The sequence below is a fragment of the Cervus canadensis genome, chromosome 11, assembly GCF_019320065.1.
Source record: "Cervus canadensis isolate Bull #8, Minnesota chromosome 11, ASM1932006v1, whole genome shotgun sequence".
In the NCBI taxonomy this organism is placed as follows: Eukaryota; Metazoa; Chordata; class Mammalia; order Artiodactyla; family Cervidae; genus Cervus; species Cervus canadensis.
In genome coordinates this window covers 42270127-42291572 of record NC_057396.1, presented here as the reverse complement: position 1 = coordinate 42291572, position 21446 = coordinate 42270127, and the positions used below count along the sequence as shown (strand labels likewise).

The following is a 21446-nucleotide window of genomic DNA, read 5'->3' as shown; positions in this document are numbered from 1 at the left end:
TTTAAACTCTATACAGGGTACCCCAATTTTAAGACTTGCGCCTAAGAGACAAGCCCTCAAAACATATAGCTGCAAATGCCAACAGAGCTTGTGTCCATGAGGCCCACAAGGCTATAGCAACCTGAGAAACAGTTCTTAAATGACTCACACAGCACCTCCCACGCCAGGGCCCCAGGGCTCAGCAGAGGCAGACAACTGAAAAGTGCTTAGACTTTCCAGGAGGTAGACCTATTTGCTTATCTTAAAACATCAGCCTGAGGGGCAAGCATCTAATTTAACACACATCTAGAGACTTCCTGAAATACTCTCCAAAGATGGAGGCCAGTCGGCACTATCTTTGCACTCACTCTGCCTCACTCCAGCTCCTAAGTATCTCCTGAGAAGGAGCTTGTGCGTTTGTCTGGTACCCCAATTTGTGTGGGTGTCACCCAGGGGACACCTCTTGGTCCCCTGGTTCTGGTGGCCAGCTAGGTTTATATTCTCAGGTCCCTTAGGACTATAATAAACAGAGACAGAGTTCTTCACTGGCCACATCCCAAGGCACAGCAGAAAGGCAATAGACTAAGGTTCCCAGTCTTTCTGTAAAAGAGGCCTGTTAGCTTATCTTCATAGGTGCAGCCTTGGGGACAGGCTTCATATTAAACACACATCTAAAGGCCCATGACCCTCTCCAGAGCCCTCAGAGGTTAGGCACCATCTTCAAGCTCTCCCTCTGCTGCACTGCAGATTGCCAGTATCTCCCAGGAAGGAGTGCACATATCCAGTGCCCTGGTTTTTGTGACTAATGCCCAGTGGATGCCCCTTGACTACACAGTGGCCACTGGGGCTTAGGTTCATGGGCCCCATAGGACCATAACAAACAGAGAAATAGTTCCTAACCAGCTGCACCTTAGGGCACAGCAAAAAAAGTCAACAGACTATGACACCCAGCCTTTCTGTGAAAGAAGCCTATTAGTTTATCTTTAAGGATGGTAAAGAATCTGCCTGCAATGCCGGAGACCTGGGTCTGATCCCTGGGTAGATAAGATCCCCTGGAGGAGGCCATGGCAACCCTCTCCAGTATTCTTTCCTGGAGAAAGAGAATCCCATGGACAGAGGAGACTGGCAGGCTACAGTCCATGGGGTCGCAGAGTCGGACACAACTGAGAGACTAAGCACAACATAGCACAAAGCTTTGACCTAAAGGTCAGGCTTCTAATAAAACACAAATTTAAGGGCCAACTGTGATCCTCTTCACCACCCTTATGGCAGAAAGTGAAGAAGAACTAGAGCCTCTTGATGAAAGTGAAGGAGGAGAGTGAAAAGTTTGGCTTAAAGCTCAACATTCAGAAAACTAAGACCATGGCATCCGGTCCCATCACTTCATGACAAATAGATGGGGAAACAGTGGAAACAGTGGCTGACTTTATTTTTCTGGGCTCCAAAATCACTGCAGATGGTGATTGCAGCCATGAAATTAAAAGACGCTTACTCCTTGGAAGGAAAGTTATGACCAACCTAGACAGCATATTAAAAAGCAGAGACATTACTTTGCCAACAAAGGTACATCTAGTCAAGGCTGTGGTTTTTCCAGTGGTCATGTATGATGTGAGAGTTGGACTGTGAAGAAAGCTGAGCACCGAAGAATTGATGCTTTTGAACTATGGTGTTGGAGAAGACTCTTGAGAGTCCTTTGGACTGCAAGGAGATCCAACCAGTCCATCCTAAAGGAGATCAGTCCTAGGTGTTCATTGGAAGGACTGATGCTGAAGTTGAAACTTCAATACTTTGGCCACCTGATGCGAAGAGCTGACTCATTTGAAAAGACCCTGTTGCTGGGAAAAATTGAGGGCAGGAGGAGAAGGGGACGACAGAGGATGAGATGGTTGGATGGCACCACTGACTCGATGGACATGGGTTTGTGTGGACTCCAGGAGTGGTTGATGGACAGGGAGGCCTGGTGTGCTGCGGTTCATGGGGTCACAAAGAGTTGGACACGACTGAGCGACTGAACTGAACTGAACTGTGATCCTCTTCAGAGACCTTCGAGGGCAGGCACTATCTTCACACTCTCCATCCACCACACTCCAGATGGCCAGTATCTCCCAGAAAGGACTGAGAGATGGACTACTTCCTGCCATATCAGCAAACAAGGATGTCACAGTCATCAGGGATTGCAGCCTTCCAGTGTGAGCTCCAGAACCCTCAGGGCACTCAAGAAGGAGAAGAATACCTGCTATATGATAGCCACTAGACTTTCATAAAGTCACTCCCTAGGATGAGCTCCAAGGAAGCTCAGAATGTGAAAAAAACACAGGATATTGGCCTAGGATAGCTGAGATGCATATGAAAGGAATGATTTCACTGAGCCCAGACTCTTATACCTTTCCATACATAGAAAAATGTGAAATTCCATAACTTGGGATATCTGGTTTTCTTTCATTAACAATAATCTTTTGATCTTCAGACAACCTGCCTTTGTTGTAAAACTTTTATATAACCTGGCTCCTCCCCTCCCCTTGTCTCAGGGTCATTTGAGATGCTGTCTCCTGGCCTCGAAGTCCCACCAAATAAAACATAGCTCTCAACTTTTAGTGTTTTTTAAGTTGACAGGAGTCTGTGTGAAAGTCTTGTGTCCCACCCAGTTGCTGTGCCTGCCACCCAGGAAATGCCCCTGGATTGCCTGGCTCTGGTGGGTAGTAGTTCTTATGTTCATGAGTCCCCTAAGACTATACAAATAGAGAAACATTATTTAACTAGATATTGTCCCCAGAACATAGCATAAAGATAGCAGGCTGAAATACACCTCTGTCTTTCTGGGAAAGAGACCAATAAACTTATTTTCATAGCTGTGGCTTAAGGGACAAGATTCTAATTAAATATATATTGAAATATATATAATTCTCTCCAGAGATTAAGGAAGCTCGTGGGTGCCATCTTTGCCTTCTCCCTTTGTCCCTCCCCCAGGTATCAGTGTCTCTGAGAAAAGAACTTGTATATAAAGCTCATACATTGACATTGTGACTGCCACCCTTGATAGCCTTGCTCTGGTGGCCAGTGAGATTTCTATACATGGGTTCACGGCATGGTATTAAACAAAAACAGCTCTGAATTGCTTATAGCCCCAAACTTAGTGCAGAAGGAACAGATAGAAATGTTCATTCCGTCTTCTCCTGAAAGAGATATACTTGAATACTTCAAACCTTGCTGTCTATGGGTCTGACTTCCAATTAACCTGAATCTGGGTGTTAACAGGGATCTTCTCCTTTGGGACACTGTAACTCTTGGCATACCCTCAACTACTGGGAGCCCACTAACAATAAAGCGGGTTACTTGGACAATCACAAGAGTTTGAGAGACAACCAAGAGCTAAGGCAACATTGAACAAGAAGTTTTATCTCATATATGGGGACACTCCTTCAAGACTGAGCAAGGTGGCTGTTTTATCGAGTGTTAAAAAACCCACATGGAGTCAAGGAAAATGAAGAAACAGAGGGATATGTTCCAAATGAATAGCAAGCTAAAACCTCAGGGGAAAAAAAAAAAAAAAACCCTTATGAAATGAGATGTTATTTACCTAATGAAGTTAAAAATAACAGTCATAAAGATGCTCACTAAGTTCAGGAGAACAAGGATGAACAAAGTGAGAATTTAAATAAAGAGACAATATAAGAAAGTAGCAAAAAAAAAAAAGTCACAGAACGGAAGAATACAATAACTGAAGTGAAAAATATACTAGTGGGGTTAAAAAACAGACTAGATGAACTGTAAAAAGGATCAGTAAGCTTAAAGATAGGCTGGTGGAACTCATCCAATGACAGCAGCAAAAAGAAAAAAGAATTAAAAAGAATGGAGATAGCTTAAGGAATTTAAAGGACACATCGAGCAGAATAACATTTACATTAAAGGAATCCCCCGAGAGAGAGAAAGAGGTATGAATATAATGAGACATTAAAAAAAGTCATCATATAATGATAAAAGGGTCAAATCCAATAGTATTTGTAAATATTTACATACTCAAATAGGATTACCAGAATATATAAAGCAAAAATTAAAAGACTTTAAGAGAGAAATAAATAGCTATACAATAATACTATGGGACTTTAATACCACAATTTCATCAATGGATATATCACTCAGAAAAATCAATAAGGAACATTGGCCTTAAATAATATGATAGACCAGATTACCTTAACAAACATATAGAGAACATTCTATCCAAAAAAGACAAAATACACAGACTTCTTAAGTGCACATAGAATATTCTCCAGGATACTTCATAGGCTAGGGCACAAAACAAGTCTTAATAAATATAAGATTGAGATTATATCAAGCATATTTTCTGACCACAATAGTATGAAACTAGAAAACTCACAAACATATGGAGATTAGACAAACACCATGCTATTGAATGGGTCAAAAAAGACATATGAAGGAAAAAAAAAATACCTTGGTACAAATGGAAATACAACATAAAAAAACTTATGAAATGCAGCAAAAGGAGTTCTAAGTGGGAAGTTCATAGCAATAAATGGCGATAATAAGAAACAAGAAAGATTTCTTATTGACCTAAGTTATTTATTTGAGATAAATAACCTAACTTTAAATCTCAAGAAACCAGAAAAAGAAAAAGAAATGAAGCACAGAGTTAGTAGAAGGAGGGAAATAACAAAGATCAGAGTAGAAATAAATGAAATAGAGACAAAAAGACAATAGAAAAGATTTTTTAAGAAAAGCTATGTGCTGTTTTTTTGAAAAGAAAAACTAAATAAATCTTTAAAGAGCCAAAGGAAAAAAAGAGACTCAAATAAAATCAGAAATGAAAGAGGAAACACTGCAACAGATATTACAGAAATACAAAGGCTCATAAGGGATTACTACAAATAATCGCATGTCAACAAACTAGACAACCTAGAAGAAATAGATAAATTTCAGAAACACACAATTTTCCAAGATTGAGTAATGAAGTTACAGAAAATCTGAACAGACCAGTTTCCAGCTAGGAGCTTGAATCACTAATCAAAAAATCTCAAAAAACGAAAGTTCAGGACCAGACGGCTTCACTGGTGAATTCTACCAAACATTTAAAAAGAATCAATATTCTGTTCCATTGGTCTATATTTCTGTCTTTGTGCCAGTACCACACTGTCTTGATGACTGTGGCTTTGTAGTAGAGTCTGAAGTCAGGCAGGTTGATTCCTCCAGTTCCATTCTTCTTTCTCAAGATTACTTTGGCTATTCGAGGTTTTTTGTATTTCCATACAAATTGTGAAATTCTTTGGGTCTAGTTCTGTGAAAAATACCGTTGGTAGCTTGATAGGGATTGCATTGAATCTATAGATTGCTTTGGGTAGAATAGCCATTTTGACAATATTGATTCTTCCAATCCATGAACACGGTATGTTTCTCCATCTGTTTGTGTCCTCTTTGATTTCTTTCATCAGTGTTTTATAGTTTTCTATGTATAGGTCTTTTGTTTCTTTAGGTAGATATACTCCTAAGTATTTTATTCTTTTTGTTGCAATGGTGAATGGTATTGTTTCCTTAATTTCTCTTTCTGTTTTTTCATTGTTAGTATATAGGAATGCAAGGGATTTCTGTGTGTTAATTTTATATCCTGCAACTTTACTATATTCATTGATTAGCTCTAGTAATTTTCTGGTAGAGTCTTTAGGGTTTTCTATGTAGAGGATCATGTCATCTGCAAACAGTAAGAGTTTCACTTCTTCTTTCCTATTTGGATTCCTTTTACTTCTTTTTCTGCTCTGATTGCTGTGGCCAAAACTTCCAACACATGTTGAATAGTAGTGGTGAGAGTGGGCACCCTTGTCTTGTTCCTGATTTCAGGGGAAATGCTTTCAATTTTTCACCATTGAGGGGGTGATGCTTGCTTTGGGTTGTGTCATATATAGCTTTTATTTGTTGAGGTATGTTCCTTCTATTCCTGCTTTCTGGAGAGTTTTAATCATGAATGGGGTTGAATTTTGTCAAAGGCTTTCTCTGCATCTATTGAGATAATCATATGGTTTTTATCTTTCAATTTGTTAATGTGGTGTATTACATTGATTGATTTACGGATATTAAAGAATCCTTGCATTCCTGGGATAAAGCCCACTTGGTCATGGTGTATGATTTTTTTAATATGTTGTTGGATTCTGTTTGCTAGAATTTTGTTAAGGATTTTTGCATCTATGTTCATCAGTGATATTGGCCTGTAGTTTTCTTTTTTTGTGGCATCTTTGTCTGGTTTTGGAATTAGGGTGATGGTGGCCTCAATAGAATGAGTTTGGAAGTTTACTTCTTCTGCAATTTTTCTGGAAGAGTTTGAGTAAGTAGGTGTTAGCTCTTCTCTAAATTTTTGGTAGAATTCAGCTGTGAAGCCATCTGGTCCTGGGCCTTTGTTTGCTGGAAGATTTTTGATTACACTTTCGATTTCCTTGCCTGTGATGGGTCTGTTAAGATCTTCTATTTCTTCCTGGTTCAGTTTTGGAAAGTTATACTTTTCTAAGAATTTGTCCATTTCATCCAAGTTGTCCATTTTATTGGCATAGAGCTGCTGGTAGTAGTCTCTTTTGATCCTTTGTATTTCAGTGTTGTCTGTTGTGATCTCTCCATTTTCATTTCTAATTTTGTTAATTTGGTTCTTCTCTCTTTGTTTCTTAATGAGTCTTGCTAATGGTTTGTCAATTTTGTTTATTTTTTCAAATCTATGGCTGATTTATATCAATGTATGACAAAACCCACTGAAATGTTGTGAAGTAATTAGCCTCCAACTAATAAAAAAATTTAAAAAAATAAAAAATAAAAAAAAAATAAATAAAAAGAATCAATACCAATCCTTCTCAGCCTCTTCCAAAATAAATGAGGAGGGAACACATCCCAACTCATTATGTAAGCTCAGTGTTACCCTGACACCAAAACCAGAAGGAAAAAAAAAAAATCTGCTTCTGAATAAGGACAAAAGAAGTAAAGGCAAGAAAAGGTCAGACCATTCAGAACTTCTTCTTGATCATGTTATAGAGTTTAAATATTAATCTAAATGATATGGACCACCATTGAAGCATATTAAGCAAGGGGCAATTATTTTAAAAAGATAACTATGTTTCTTGGGTGGAGAATTTATTGTAGGTGGCAAGAATGTAAAGAGAGAGACCAGTATGAAATGGCAGTAGATCAGAGCTGATAATAATTTAGTATTGGGAAGGTGCCAATGGCTATACTCAAATTTCTTACATAGTGAATCATATTGATAGAGATACTTTTTATTGAAATGTAAAAGTAAGGAGAAAGAACATATATGGCTATAGGGAAATGGCTGTGGGAGAGAGGTCAAGAATTTAGTTTTTAATTTCTCAGAGAGAATACAATACAGTATGTGTTTAAAATAATATAATAAATACTAAAAGATTCAGTTAAGACCAGAGTAATGTTTGGCTTCCTTGGTGGCTCAGATGGTAAAGAATTTGCCTGTAATACAGGAGACCCAGGTTCCATCCTTGGGTTGGGAAAATCCCCTGGAGATGGAAATGGCAACCCACTCCAGTATTCTTCCCTGGAGAATTCCAAGGACAGAGGAGCCTGGCAGGCTACAGTCCATGGGGTCAAAAATGACACGACTTAGCGACTAACACTTTCCCAGTAATGATTACTGAGCCCAGCTCAATCCAAGTGCAAGAACTTTCAGTCCAAAGGGGAGTAGGCTGACATATAAACATTAGGACAATAGGTAATAACACATGCATAATGATTAAAAGTAGTAGCAATGTAAGAAGTGTGAGGAGTCAAGGTTTAAAAGTGTATGCGAGATAGGCATTCCAAGACAAATGAGTTGTAAGTATAAAAGGTAACAGAAGCAAGTATTCCTAGTATGTAAAAGCATAAACTCAGAAGCCTAAATGCCTGGATTGTAATCCTGCCTCTCTTCCTGAGTAGCTGTAAGATATTGGACAAGTTACAGAGCATATCTTGACTCCACGTCATCTATTGTTGCTGTTCAGTTGCTTTCCTGTCCAACTCTTTGCGACCCCATGGACTGCAGCACGCCAGGCTTCCCTTTCCATCACCAGCTCCCGGAGCTTGCTCAAACTCATATCCATCGAGTCAGTGATGCCATCCGACCATCTCATTCTCTGTTGTCCCCTTCTCCTCCTGCCCTCAATCTTTCCCAGAATCAGTGTCTTTTCTAATGAGTTGGCTCATCGCATTAGGTGGCCAAAGTATTAAAGCTTCAGCATCAGTCCTTCCAATGAATATTCAGGACTGATTTCCTTTAGGATTGACTGGCTGGATCTCCTTACAGTCCAAGGGACTCTCAAGAGTCTTCTCCAACACCACATTTCGGAAGCATCAATTCTTTGGCTCTCAGCTTTCTTTATAGTCCAACTCTCACATCCATACATGACTACTGGAAAAACCATAGCTCTGACTAAATGGACCTTTCTTGTCAAAGTTATGTCTCTGCTTTTTAATATGCTGTCTAGGTTGGTCATAACTTTTCTTCCAAGAAGCAAGTATCTTTTAATTTCATGGCTGCAGTCACCATCTGCAGTGATTTTGGAGCCCAAGAAAATAGTCTTACACTGTTTCCATTGTTTCCCCATCTATTTGCCATGAAGTGATGGAACCAGATGCCATGATCTTAGTTTTTTGAATGTTGAGTTTTAAGCCAGCTTTTTCACTCTCCTCTTTCACCTTCATCAAGAGGCTCTTTAGTTCCTCCTCGCTTTCCACCATAAGGGTGGTGTGTCATCTGCATATCTGAGGTTGTTGATATTTCTCCTAGCATTCATGATTCCAGCGTGTGCCTCATCCAACCTGGCATTTCACATGAGGTACTCTGTGTGTAAGTTAAATAAGCAGGGTAACAATGTACAGCCTTGACGTACTCCTTCCCCAATTTTGAACTGGTCTGTTGTTCCATGTCCAGTTCTAACTGTTGCTTCTTGACCTGTATACAGGTTTTTCAGGAAGCAGGTAAGGTGGTCTGGTATTCCCGTCTCCTTAAAGATTTCTCCACAGTTTTTTGTGATCCACACAGTCAAAGGCTTTGGCATAGTCAATGAAGCAAAAATAGATGTTTTTCTGTAATTCTCTTGCTTTTTCTATGAGCCAGTGGATGTTGGCAATTTGATCTAAAAAATGCAGATAATCACAGCACCTATTGCCTTGCATTGCTGTGAGATTTAAATGAATTAATATGTATAATACACTGTTGAAGACTAAAAAGTGCTACCGAAATGTTAAGTATACTGGTCTAATCCTGACAATGATGATGGTGATATCAGTGGTAATAATAATGAAAATGATAACATGGGAGAGAAGTCTAGAGGAGATTAGGGTGGGGATAGACAGGGACCAAATATTCAAGTTTTCTTTGCTAGGGCTTTGAATCTTACTCTGTGAACCGTCTCCACTAAAAAGTTTTGAGCATGAAGTAACAGTCAGCTATGTGTTTGGAAAGACTGTCCTGGTTGTGGAGAATGGGTGGCAAAGGAACAAAGCCTGTGAGACAGATACAATTGTCCATGAGCCGTAAACTCAGGGCAACACAAAATTACTTCTTAATCTCAAATTTTGAAGTCCTCCATCAAAATGGGTCAGCAGAGGAAGCATTAAGCAGACCTGACTGATAGGAGGAAAATCACTGCTGCTCTGGATCCCACCCAATCCTGTAAGCCTGCAGGCTATCAGGGGCTTGAGCTTCAGAGCTGGCCTACTTGCAGCAGGATTTGACTAGCTGTGAATCTGCAGCCTGAGTTCATTACCCTCTCCCCAGATCTGTTCCTGTCTCTTCATCTAAGCTCTGCCTTCAGACCCCTAGAGAGGCCACGGGGAGCCTCCTCCGCTGTATTCCCTGAACAGCAGTATGTCTCATTAACAACTTTTTAATGAGGTCACAGTCTGTGACTACTCATTAATAGGCTGGCTAGTCTGCAACCCCAGGGGTGGAAGAGACTGAAGACAGAAGCCAGTGAGGACAGAGTTCAGCCTATGGAGAGCTGAGCACAGGGAGAGAGAACTAATTTCCATTTAGCAGAGATTCCAAGCTTTTACTCATGAGTCTCCAGGGTCCCTTCAAACTCTCGGCGACTATGACTCTGCAAGCTAAGGTCTGGACAGAAGGTGGGAGGAGTTCCAACAGAATCTAGTAATCCCAGACTTGGACCAGCTCTTGGTCTCGAGAGACTCTTGAGAAAATCAAATGCTCCTCAGATTTTCTTTGATGCTTGCATAAAAGGAATTTTGCTGTTGAAACTTTTTATCATCTTGCCTTACACAATCATGGATTCCTTTGCTATCTCCCTACATGTCTATGTGTAGATTCTTTGTGCTATTTACCAAGTTCATTTAAACTGTACTTGTCCTGGGAGTTCAATAGTTGGTCCTCCTCTATTTTTCTTGTGTACTATCTCTTAGAGTTTCCACCATTGTCAAGTTTTCAACAAATCGCTCCTGTGACAATGAAACCTGAGTGTCGGCTTATATCTTCTATGAGAATTATTACGAGCAATAACTGGCCTCCTAACTGGTCTCCCAGCCTTTGGTCACACTAAGCGTGTGCGCTAGGGTGCTTCAGTCGTGTCCGACTCTGTGTGACACTATGGACTGTATCCCACCAGGCTCCTCTGTCCACGAGATTTTTCAGGCAAGAATATTGCAATGGGTTGCCATTCTCTCCTCCAGGGAATCTTCCTAACCCAGGATCGAACCCACGTCTCTTGCGTCTCCTGCACTGGGACTTTACCACAAAGTGGGTCCTGTACCACTAGTGCTGCCTGGGAAGCCAGTCACACTATAGAGACTCCTATACAGGCTCCACGCTCATTCATCCTTCTCACCATCTCCGGAGTTCTCTCTAAATACACACGTAATGACCCATCAATGATGTCCTAAATCCTTACAACTCACCCTCATCTCCAGAATGAAAGTGTGTTCTCAGCCTGTCATGCAAGCCTGTGTGTAACCAGCTCAGCTGATCTTTCCAGTCTCCATCTTTCCATACTCCAACAGCTGAGTGCATGTTCAGCAGTTGTCACACTGGTCTATTTCTTTTCTCCTTATATCATGCATTTCTAGCTTTTCTAGCATAGTCTTTTTTAATTCTCTTCAACAATTTAGAATCTGAAAAACCTGTATTCAAATCCTGTGCCTGCTACTGCACAGCTTTAAATATACATCCTTATATTTAATAATCTGTAAATGGGATACAATATAATAAATAACATATGCATAACCAGATTTAATGTATTTTGATATACAATAGAATTAAAATTACATGAGCCAATTACTCCCATTCCTGGAACTGTTTGATCTTTCTATAGTATCTCTTTCAATTCAAAGTGGAGGATGGGTTGTATAGAATTCTCAAGGATGTTTGCTCTAATTGTGACATGAGAAATCTAATAAATGCTATCTCCTCCCAAGAAGCAGTGTGAATTAAGTAACTAACATTTATTGATAGGCAAATATGAGTTACACATTTTAAAATACAGTGTCAGTTATTCCTCTCTGGTTTCATCACAATTTTTAAAATAGGATACTTGTTTCAGAAAAAACAAGTAACTTGTTCCTTGTCACAACTATTTAAGTATCAGACCAAAAGTTTTAGTCTCGGTATGAATCCAAAATATCAAGTAGTTTAAAAATATTGCATATGACTTCTCTAAAATATAAAGGTAGAACTTGAAAAGAGTTATATAAAATAAGTAAATTTTAAAAAATAATGTTTAACACAGAGATTAAAATAGTTCCTAGGAGAGGGATAATGAGCAAAGAAAATAAAACACAACAAAAAACAATGTTGAAATCAACTTAACTGGAAATTATCTGATCTATTCTGTGATGAATGATTTCTCTGGGAGAATTAAAAGCACTTATAAAATTACTTTTATTTTCTGAGTGAAAAAGATAACTGGCACAGAATAAATGTTCAATAAATGGCAGAATTTATGATTAAGTCTTTGTGTCTTTACACAATTTTTTTGTCTAAAATTCCTCCATCTCCTATCTTCCTTCCTATACTAAGTTAATTTCAACCTATCTTTCAAGATTCAGCTCTAGTTTTATTCTCTGGAATACAAGGCTAATGTTTTCCTTCTAGAAACCCTCTCTGATTCCCATAGACAAAGCTAAGTTCACTAGCCTTTGTCACACATATCTTGGGCATATATTGCTGCTAAAGCATTTAAAAAAGTATGATTACTTGTATTTTACATGCACATCTAATAGATGAGTATATGAACAACCTCTCACATTTATATTCCTTTGCCTGACACTCAGTAACACTCATAAATGTTGAGTGATTAAGTTCCAAATCATTACCTCTAGCAGTGACCTCTCAGCCAAATGTTTTTCATGTTTTCCAGGTGTCTCCAAGACATTTCTGCTTATATAGTAAAGTATCTATCTAGCACAATGCTCTCCAACTATAATCTGTGAGATAAATTTTATGAAGATGCTTCCTCTTCCCTGATAATAGTACGAATAAACACAGCAGAGAAGTTTCCACTAATTTCCTCCCCAAAATGTTCTTTAAATATGCTTTCTTCAAAAGATCTCCTCCAGTTTTAACCACCCAAACCCACCAGAATGGTTATCCAAAATGCCCAGTAAAGAATGTGAACATGGCAATCCCTTTACTGGTAAGCAGTTTTAATAGCTTGTGAGGGTTTATTTGCATACACTGATAAAAACAACTCACCCAAAAGTGGTAACCATCTGCTGTGCTCCAATGTACAGCAAGTTGTTTAAACCAACTTGCATTACCCATAATGAAACCCATAACGAAACATACGAATACCAACAATCAAACATGAATGATGCAACTATGATCCATGTAAAAAGAAAGAGGTGCACTTGAGCACCCAACCACCCTACTCAACATAAATGTCCAAACCATCAGAACATGGAGCAAAGATCAGAGCTTGTTAAAGGCACGCTGAACTGGTTAGCTAAGGGTTATTCACAGTTGACAAGACAACTCCATCCCCTGTGTGATATGCCTACATGATGAAATCCTGAGCTCAAGGTTACTTAGAATAAAACACAAACTCATTTTCCAGTCATTATATCTAGACAATTTTTTTTTCTTATTTACCCTTCGTTTTAATTTTTCATTGATTTATTTTTACATTCCATCAGGAAACACATACACCGAGTTCTCAGAGTACAATGGTGAAAAAATGCACTGCTGTTGAGTTGGTGCTTATCCAGTAAATAGATCAGAGAAGTAAAATTAAAACATCATTCAATGTACTTTACTCTGCTATTAATACAATGCCACAACTTGATAATTGCTATTATAGGAGTATACAAAAAGTCTTCAACTCCTGAAAATTCTTCCTTGGAGACACTTTTTATTCATCTCTGTTAGTTCACATTCTCATTGCCAAAGCTGGTTATTTATTCCTCTTTTTGATTCCCCTTTTTGTTGTCATACCCTTTCACGTAATCAGTGAATATTTACACACGGGGTCCTGAAGGTACAACAAATAAATGAACAAGGCGCTGCCCTCTAAGAGCTCCTATGCATAGTGCTTCACTGTGCAATAATTCTGCACGTTGGTAAGTGCCAAATGGGACTGTTCAACCAGTCTCTAAATCCTGCTAATTCTCCCTTGGCAAAACTCTTCCACGTCTTTTGTTTCAATTCTCATTGACATTGCCTCTGTCAATGGCCTAGACAGGCTTTCGTTGCTGAAATATTACTGTACAGGCCTCCTCACTGTGCTCATGACTTCATTCTTTCTTTCCAATCATCCTTTACACTCACGGCCAAGAAATGATTTACAGAATTTATAAATAAATATGTAATTATACAATGCTACCATAACTATTAAGTAAAATCATAAAATTCTCTGAAGAAGGTTAAGTGAGACTTTTAACATAAGGGAGGCAGGAAACTCTTTTCTTAGAAAGTAACGACAAAAAATCAGAAAGTCATTCCAGAAAATTGAGTAGGAGTTAACCAGGTGAAAATTAGTAGGAAAAACATTAGAAACAAATGAATTAACCTATGCAAAGATCCTAATGAAGGAAAGTTTAATGAATTAGTGGAAAATAAAGAAGTCAATCTGACAAATACTAAGTATAGTTGCAGAAACAGCGATGGTAGAAGTAAAGAAAGTGATGCTGTCATCATACACTCAAGTGGAAAGTCCCTTCCTCTCCCTAATGGAAAGCTTCAAGTCTCAACTCAAATGGTGTCTTGATTAAACCTGCTTTATATGACTTGGCATATTTTCTATACTTAATCCCTTTTCCTTTTCACAACAGGTATTGGGACATGGAGTAATTTTAAGATCTTTCTCTAGGTTATAAGGTTAGAAATTAATAGGGGAGGAACCAGAATGAAAGTATTATTTTGTTTCAAGTATCTCATTTTTATTAAAAATTTAATAAATTTGCATGATAAAATTAAGAACAAAAGAATATACTATCAAAATATCTCCCTCTCAGGGTTGACCTCTCTTCTTCCCCACTTTCCTGGCCCAAAGGAAATGACTATTATCAGTTCTTTGTGTATCTTTCAAAACATTTACTGTTTACACATTTATATGTATGTGTATAATATTTAGCTCTATAAAATATATTTAATTGTATACTGTGTATACAGTTTCTTTCATCTTGCTTTTTTTCAAATAAAATTTTATCTTGAAGTTTACTCCACATTAATATATTCTCAGTTACATAGTATTGTAAGGGAGACAGGACCCCATTGGGCTTTCCCAGGGACAGGCCATCCCCCATATCTCCTGCTTTAGCTCCTCCCTGAAGTACCTAGATAATAGTATTTGACCAACATTTCCTGAGTTGTTTTGCAGATGTGAATAAACTTCCCCCTCTTCAACAAATGGAAGATATTAACTACTTGATTCCTCCTGGAGCCTAAGGACCAATAATGCTAACCACTGTGACACTACCCTGTTACCTTACCATCAGCAATTCAGAGCATTGTGCACAAGTTGATCACAGACAATGAAACACCCCTCCCTTACCTGGCTTTTAAGAGTACATTGCCGAAACCTTTCAGGGAGTTCAGGGCTTTTTAGGGCATAAACCTCCCATCTCCTTGCATGGCCTTGCAATAACCCTTTCTCTGCCCCAAACGCCAACATTTCAGTTTGTTTGGCCTCACTGTGCATCATGCACACGAACTTGCATTAACAGGATTCAATGGAAATCTACAATTCCTAATCAATTGCCTATTGATAGAATTAAGATAATTTTTATATTACTTTACTATTAAAAATTGTGCTATAATAAGAAACAGTTTAACTTTCCCTGTGTTTAAAACTCTGTGACTCTTAAAGCCTGAAGCACCAGCTCTGTCTTGTACTGCTCTCTGCTGCTGCTGCTGCTAAGTCGCTTCAGTCGTGTCCAACTCTGTGCGGCCCCAGGGACAGCAGCCCAGCAGGCTCCTCTGTCCACAGGGTTCTCTAGGCAGGAATACTGGAGTGGGTTGCCATTTCCTTCTCCCGTACTGCTGTCTAGGCTTTTCAAAAGCCAGTAGCCTCAATTCACTTGATCAACCTCTGGGCAAGGGCTTATAACAATGACCTGCCTACGATTAGCGAAAAAATAAAATAAAAAGATCCTATAAGAGAGGAAGCCTGTTTGAGTCTTTTCAGCAGTTTTCTTTTTCTTCCATCCTGGATTTTGTGTATGTTATTTAGTCGCTAAGTGGTGTCTAATTCTTTGCAACCCCATGGACTGTAGCCCTTCAGGCTCCTCTGTTCATGGAATTTCCCAGGGAAGAATGCTAAAGTGGATTGCTATTTCCTTTTCCATGGGACCTTCCTGGATCAGAGGTCAAACCTTTGTCTCCTGCTTGACAGGTGGATTCTCTACCACTGAGCCACCTTGGAAGCCACAATAATTATATAAATGCAGTTTAAAAAGAATGCGGAGCAATACAAATTTCATTATACAGGTAATCTTCTCTATGATTGTAACAGAAGGCAACAGTGTGGCAATAGTTCAAAGAAATCACTGCAGTCTACCTTCTTCCTGCAGTAAGACTAGTTCAGGTCCCATGACACACAGCTTGGCCTCAAAGATAATTTAGCTTTCCTCTGCCCCCGTTTTCTCTTTCCAGATTTGCTTCTAAAGGCTCCATCTGGCCTCCATTTCCTTCCTTCTTCAATTTTTTTTTTTTGTGCAATATTATTGTTCAATCCCTTTGCTAGGAGTTCAGATTCATTCATTCCAAACATTCATAAGCTCTTTTCACAAGCCCCGGTGTTCAACACAAACATGGACAGGATGCTTGAATATTATAGGTTACAGATCTCTATGGCCAAATTTTAAAAGTCACATAGGACCCACTATCTTTTCCAGTGAGGTTTTATTGCCTGATTAATCTATATAAAATAGATATGAAGAGGCTTCTGAGCCAAAGCCAGGAACCAGTGAAGTTTGTGCATAGCAACTACTTAGTCTTAAAAGCTTAATTGTTTATTTGTTCAATGCCTAGCTTCCCTCAATCAAATGTAAGCTTTACGAGCACAGGGACTTTGTTTTGTTTATTTCTCTCTTTGAGGGTCTATAACAATGCTTGGCATATAGTAACCATTCAATGTTTGTTAATGAACAATTACTGATTATTGGGAAGGTTATTATGATATTCATGATACAGTAATATATATTCTGTGTGTGTATGTTAGTCTCTCAGTTGTGTCTGACTCTTTGTGAACCCATGGACTGTAACTCGCCAGGCTCCTCTGTCTTCGGAATTCTCCAAGCAAGGATACTGGAGTGTGTAGCCATTCCCGTCTCTGCGTGATCTTCCCAAGCCAAGGTCGAACCCAGGTCCCCTGCATTGCAGGCAGATTCTTTACCATCTGAGCCACCAGGGAAGCCCCATATATGCTATAATAGAATATATTAACATCCTTGTTAATATATGCCATCCTGCTCATACCAATCCTATAAAATAAGCATATTTGTCTAAGCACTATGGAAATGGAAACTCAAAGAGTTTAATAAAATTTTATTTTATTTAAAAAAAATAAAATCAGCAACCAGAGAGTTCCAGTGCTGGGATTTTTTTTTTCATTTACTTTAATCAGAGGATAATTACAATATCATGATGGTTTCTGCCATACATTAAATATGAATCAGCTATAGGCATACACATGCAGGGCAGCAAAGGAGACAGAGAAAGGCTCTCAAATCATCCTACCCTCTCCTTCTCCCACTGAGTCCAAAAGTTTGTTCTTTATGTCTCTGTCTCCAGTGCTGGGATTAAACTTAAGTGAAGTCCCTCAGTCGTGTCCCACTCTTTGCGACCCCATGGACTGTAGCCCACCAGGCTCCTCCATCCATGGAGTTTTCAAGGCAAGAGTACTGGAGTGGGTTGCCATTTCCTTCTCCAGGGGATCTTCCCGACCCAGGGATCGAACCCGGGTCTCCCACATTTCGGGCAGATGCTTTACTGTCTGAGACATTAGGGAATTAAACTTAGGTCACTCAGAATCCAAAATGTTTGTGCTTTTCTCTACACAATATCACACTCCTCGAGTATGGTTTTCCTTTCTTGAACTTCATCCTGTTGGCATCTGACATTCCTTAGGGTCCCAAAGGACAGTGAAGTCAAGAAAGGTCAGGTACTCTTGAGGAAGGGCAAGAAGAGGAGCAAAGTTGAGCCCAGAAACACCTGGGGGAAAATACAGGTGCCAGCCCTTCATGTGGCCCTGAGGACCAAAGAGGCACAGCTGGGAGCAGATCTCCTGTCATGACTGGGTGCAGGGCCAGCTCATCTAGTCTGCTCACCCACACCTGACACAGAGAAGGCTGCAGTGGTCTGGCTTCAGGTCCAGTCGTTAATGACTCGTCCAGGAAAGTGAGTAAGACTCCCTGGTATTTTTTCTGGTTCTTCTGACAGCAGAGTCAGAGTTTGTCAAACACTCGGGCCCCTGCATGAAGCATAAGTATCAGGTAGAGCTGAACAAGGCAGATCTCCCTTCTGGGAACAGGTAAGGATCTCATCAAGGGCCAAATCAACCCAGGCCCATCTCAAGGTTCAGGTGCTCAGCTAGGCAAGGTTTGGTGGATCACCTGATTCCATTCCTCTGTCCACACTGGAACAATCTTATCAGTTTTCCCCCTTCCTGAGCCACAGTTGCCCCTTTCTTTGTCATAAGTGACATCTAAGACAACAAGCAGATTGAGATCACCCAAGGTTTTGTTTTTCTTTTCTCCAATTCTGTCCTGTAAATCTTTCTGGGTCAGAAAACTTCCAGTCACTGTAGCTTTGACAGAACATATATTTCCTGAAGTCTTGACTGTCCTCTAATTAACTCAGGAAAGACTTGCTTCAGTGGAACAAGATAGATCACATCAAGTACACTATTTCCTTAGATCAATTCTGGGTGCAGAAAGGCTAGAAGAGTGGGTTCCTCTTCCTAGGACAGTCAGTGAATGATTGGAAGAAGAAGGTTTTTCTGGAAGTTCTGGAGGGACTGACAGGAGCCTGAAAGGTCTTTTGACTGTGATATGTGGTCTTGCTTTTTTGTTTTTACTTATTACCTGTCTGATTGCTTAAAAGATAGTTTCCCTATTCTAAGATTTTTCTTAAAAATAAATGACAAAGATCAAGGCATATTGGTATATTTCCATTTGTGTGTCTTAATACACACCTGTGTCTGTGTGTATTAAGGAATGCTTTCAGTTAAAAAAGTTAGCTCAGTGATTTTTACTTTTTCCTAATTCTTTATTTTTATAATATTGTCACAATAAAGTGCATCCTAGGTGTTCTGCACACCTTCAACCAACTTCATTTTCATCCTTATTTCTTAGAAAACCATCAGAGACTTGACTAGGTATCCCTTCTCCTTATACATTACCCCTGCCAAGATACTGTATATTTACTGTGTCAAGACCTTCACTGTGATTTTAATATAATTGATTATTTAAATATATCCTCCATTAGATTCTAAGCTTCATGGAGGAAGAAAGCTTCATATCACCAGTACCTCAATAGAAGTGGAATAGATACTGAATTTTTTCATATGGTTTAAGATTCTCTTGTTTAATATAGTCCAGGTTAATTATTTATGAATATTATTTTTTGAACATTCCCTCTAATCTTCCTCATACTTTTCACAGAATTTTTCTGAGGATCTGCTTCTTTTTTCCAGTTTGTCCACTCTTGAAAGAGACATAGTTGGACTCTCCTGGAACACACTGTTTATCTACTTAGGTGTACTACAATACTCTTCTCATATCTTAAATGTCGAAAGCCAGTGGATATTCTGAATTCTGACAATCAGTTGTCAATTATAGCTTTGCTGGAATGAGGAGAAAGATCCTAAGGTTGTTACCTCATAATCTGATTAGGCAAGAAGGAATAAGCATTATATGACTAGAAGTACTCTACAGTTCTTATATTGAAAGGGGAGAGAAAGTGCATTAAAACTACCACAGTCTGTAGATATCCTTCCTTTGCATCTCATTGCCACATTTTCTACTACTTTGAGTCACGTCAAAACAAAACATGATAAAACAATTGACTTTTTCTACTCTGTACCCTCTCAAATACTCTCAAGGTTTGCAGTCCTTAAATGCATACATAAAGGTAAATCCTACTTTGGCAGTAGATGGAGAATATAAGCACCATGAATCTTTAAAGAAGTGGGGATATGTAATAGGCACAAATGGAAAATTTCTACTGTTTTTCCATCTGACTCCACTCCATTGCCTCAGGACCCATCTCACTTAACCCCACTACAAAGGTATTAAATGTGCAGCAGAAAATGAATGTATATAGATATGACCCAAGTTGTTTTAGTAAATATGGTAACAAAGTAGAAAATGGATCATAAAGAATAAGAGTGGGGAAGGATGAGACATTGCCCATTTCAGAACTCAGACTCCATTCTTTTCTCCTTGTGTTGATTCTTAGGTAACACAAGGCACTTTCTGTTACAACTGAGATCCTGACTGTGCTTCTTTCAAGAGACTAAGAAAGTCTGAAAACAAATCCAGAACCTGACTCTTCCAATAAAGAATCTCTCTCCATGATCACAGCTGGCATATTTAATCAATGGCTGAAGGAAACTGGACAAGAGTGAGTGAGTTTATCCTCCTGAGTTTCTCTTCCTTACCTACTGAAATACAGTCAGTACTCTTCCTGACATTTCTGGTCATCTACCTGGTCACTCTGCTGGGAAACAGCCTCATCATTCTGGTTACCTTGGCTGACCCCGTGCTGCACAGCCCCATGTACTTCTTCCTCAGGAACTTGTCCTTTTTAGAGATTGGCTTCAACCTGATCATTGTGCCCAAGATGGGGACCCTGGTTGCCCAGGACACAACCATCTCCTTTCTTGGCTGTGCCACTCAGATGTATTTCTTCTTCTTCTTTGGGGTTTCTGAATGCTTCCTCCTGGCCACCATGGCCTATGACCGCTATGTAGCCATCTGCAGTCCCTTGCACTACCCAGTCATCATGAATCCAAGGACACGTGCCAAACTGGCAGCTGTCTCCTGGTTTCCAGGCATTCCCATGGCTACTGTGCAGACCACGTGGCTCTTCAGCTTTCCATTCTGTGGCATCAACAAGGTGAACCACTTCTTCTGTGACAGCCCGCCTGTGCTGAGGCTGGTCTGTGCAGACACAGCACTCTTTGAGGTCTATGCCATCGTTGGAACCATTCTGGTTGTCATGATACCCTGTTTGCTGATCCTATGTTCCTACACTCGCATTGCTGCTGCCATCCTGACGATTCCATCGGCCAAGGGGAAGCGTAAAGCCTTCTCTACCTGCTCATCCCACCTCCTTGTTGTCTCCCTCTTCTATGTATCTTCAAGTCTCACCTACTTCCGTCCAAAGTCCAATAGTTCTCCTGAGAGCAAAAAAGTGCTATCACTGTCCTATACTATTGTAACTCCCATGTTGAACCCTATCATCTACAGCTTGAGAAATAATGAGGTGAACAATGCCCTTGGTCGGACCTTCCACAAGGCTTTAGGTGTCAGAAACTGCTTTCTGTAGACATTTTGAGGTGGAACTGAAGTTTATTAAGTGAGGAACAATCAGTTCCATGTTGGGGATTCCTCTCTGCCTCTGTTTTCATCTTTTTGGGATTAAACCCAGCTGCTGAAATGGCTGTTGAAAAGACCAGTGGAGGGAAGGAGCACAGAGGTATATTGCACCCATCATTATTATGTGCCATTTTCCTCTGTTTGCCCAATATGGACTTAACTTTTATCTTACTGGTACAAATGCTATTTTGAAAATTCTTCGACCAATATATTCTAAGTATTTACTGTGCTAATGTGCACCAATGTGACATACACTGGGGACAGTGTGAAATTTCTTATAATGTGAACTTGGGGACATAAGAGTCTTCTTGATACTTTACTTTGTGTTCTGCAAGACTGACTCCATCAATAGAAATAAAGGCATAAATCCCCCATGCATTATTTGTCCCATTTATTCATTTCATTTCACATACCTGAGGCAG

General features: G+C 39.5%; 2 protein-coding genes across 2 annotated transcripts in view; one reads left to right on the top strand and one right to left on the bottom strand.

Moving 5' to 3' along the window:
• Positions 1–21446, bottom strand: part of LOC122449250 (interferon-induced very large GTPase 1-like) — a 393510-nt gene that overhangs the window by 227982 nt on the left and 144082 nt on the right. The window lies entirely within an intron of this gene.
• Positions 20024–21253, top strand: LOC122449836 (olfactory receptor 10A5-like). Its single transcript, XM_043481879.1, has one exon. It carries the CDS (start codon positions 20024–20026, stop codon positions 20972–20974), a length of 951 nt encoding a protein of 316 aa, XP_043337814.1. The 3' UTR covers positions 20975–21253.

What these genes read in the sequence shown, in the direction of transcription:
- LOC122449836 (XM_043481879.1), top strand. Translation starts at nt 20,024, where the DNA reads ATGGCTGAAGGAAACTGGACAAGAGTGAGTGAGTTTATCCTCCTGAGT.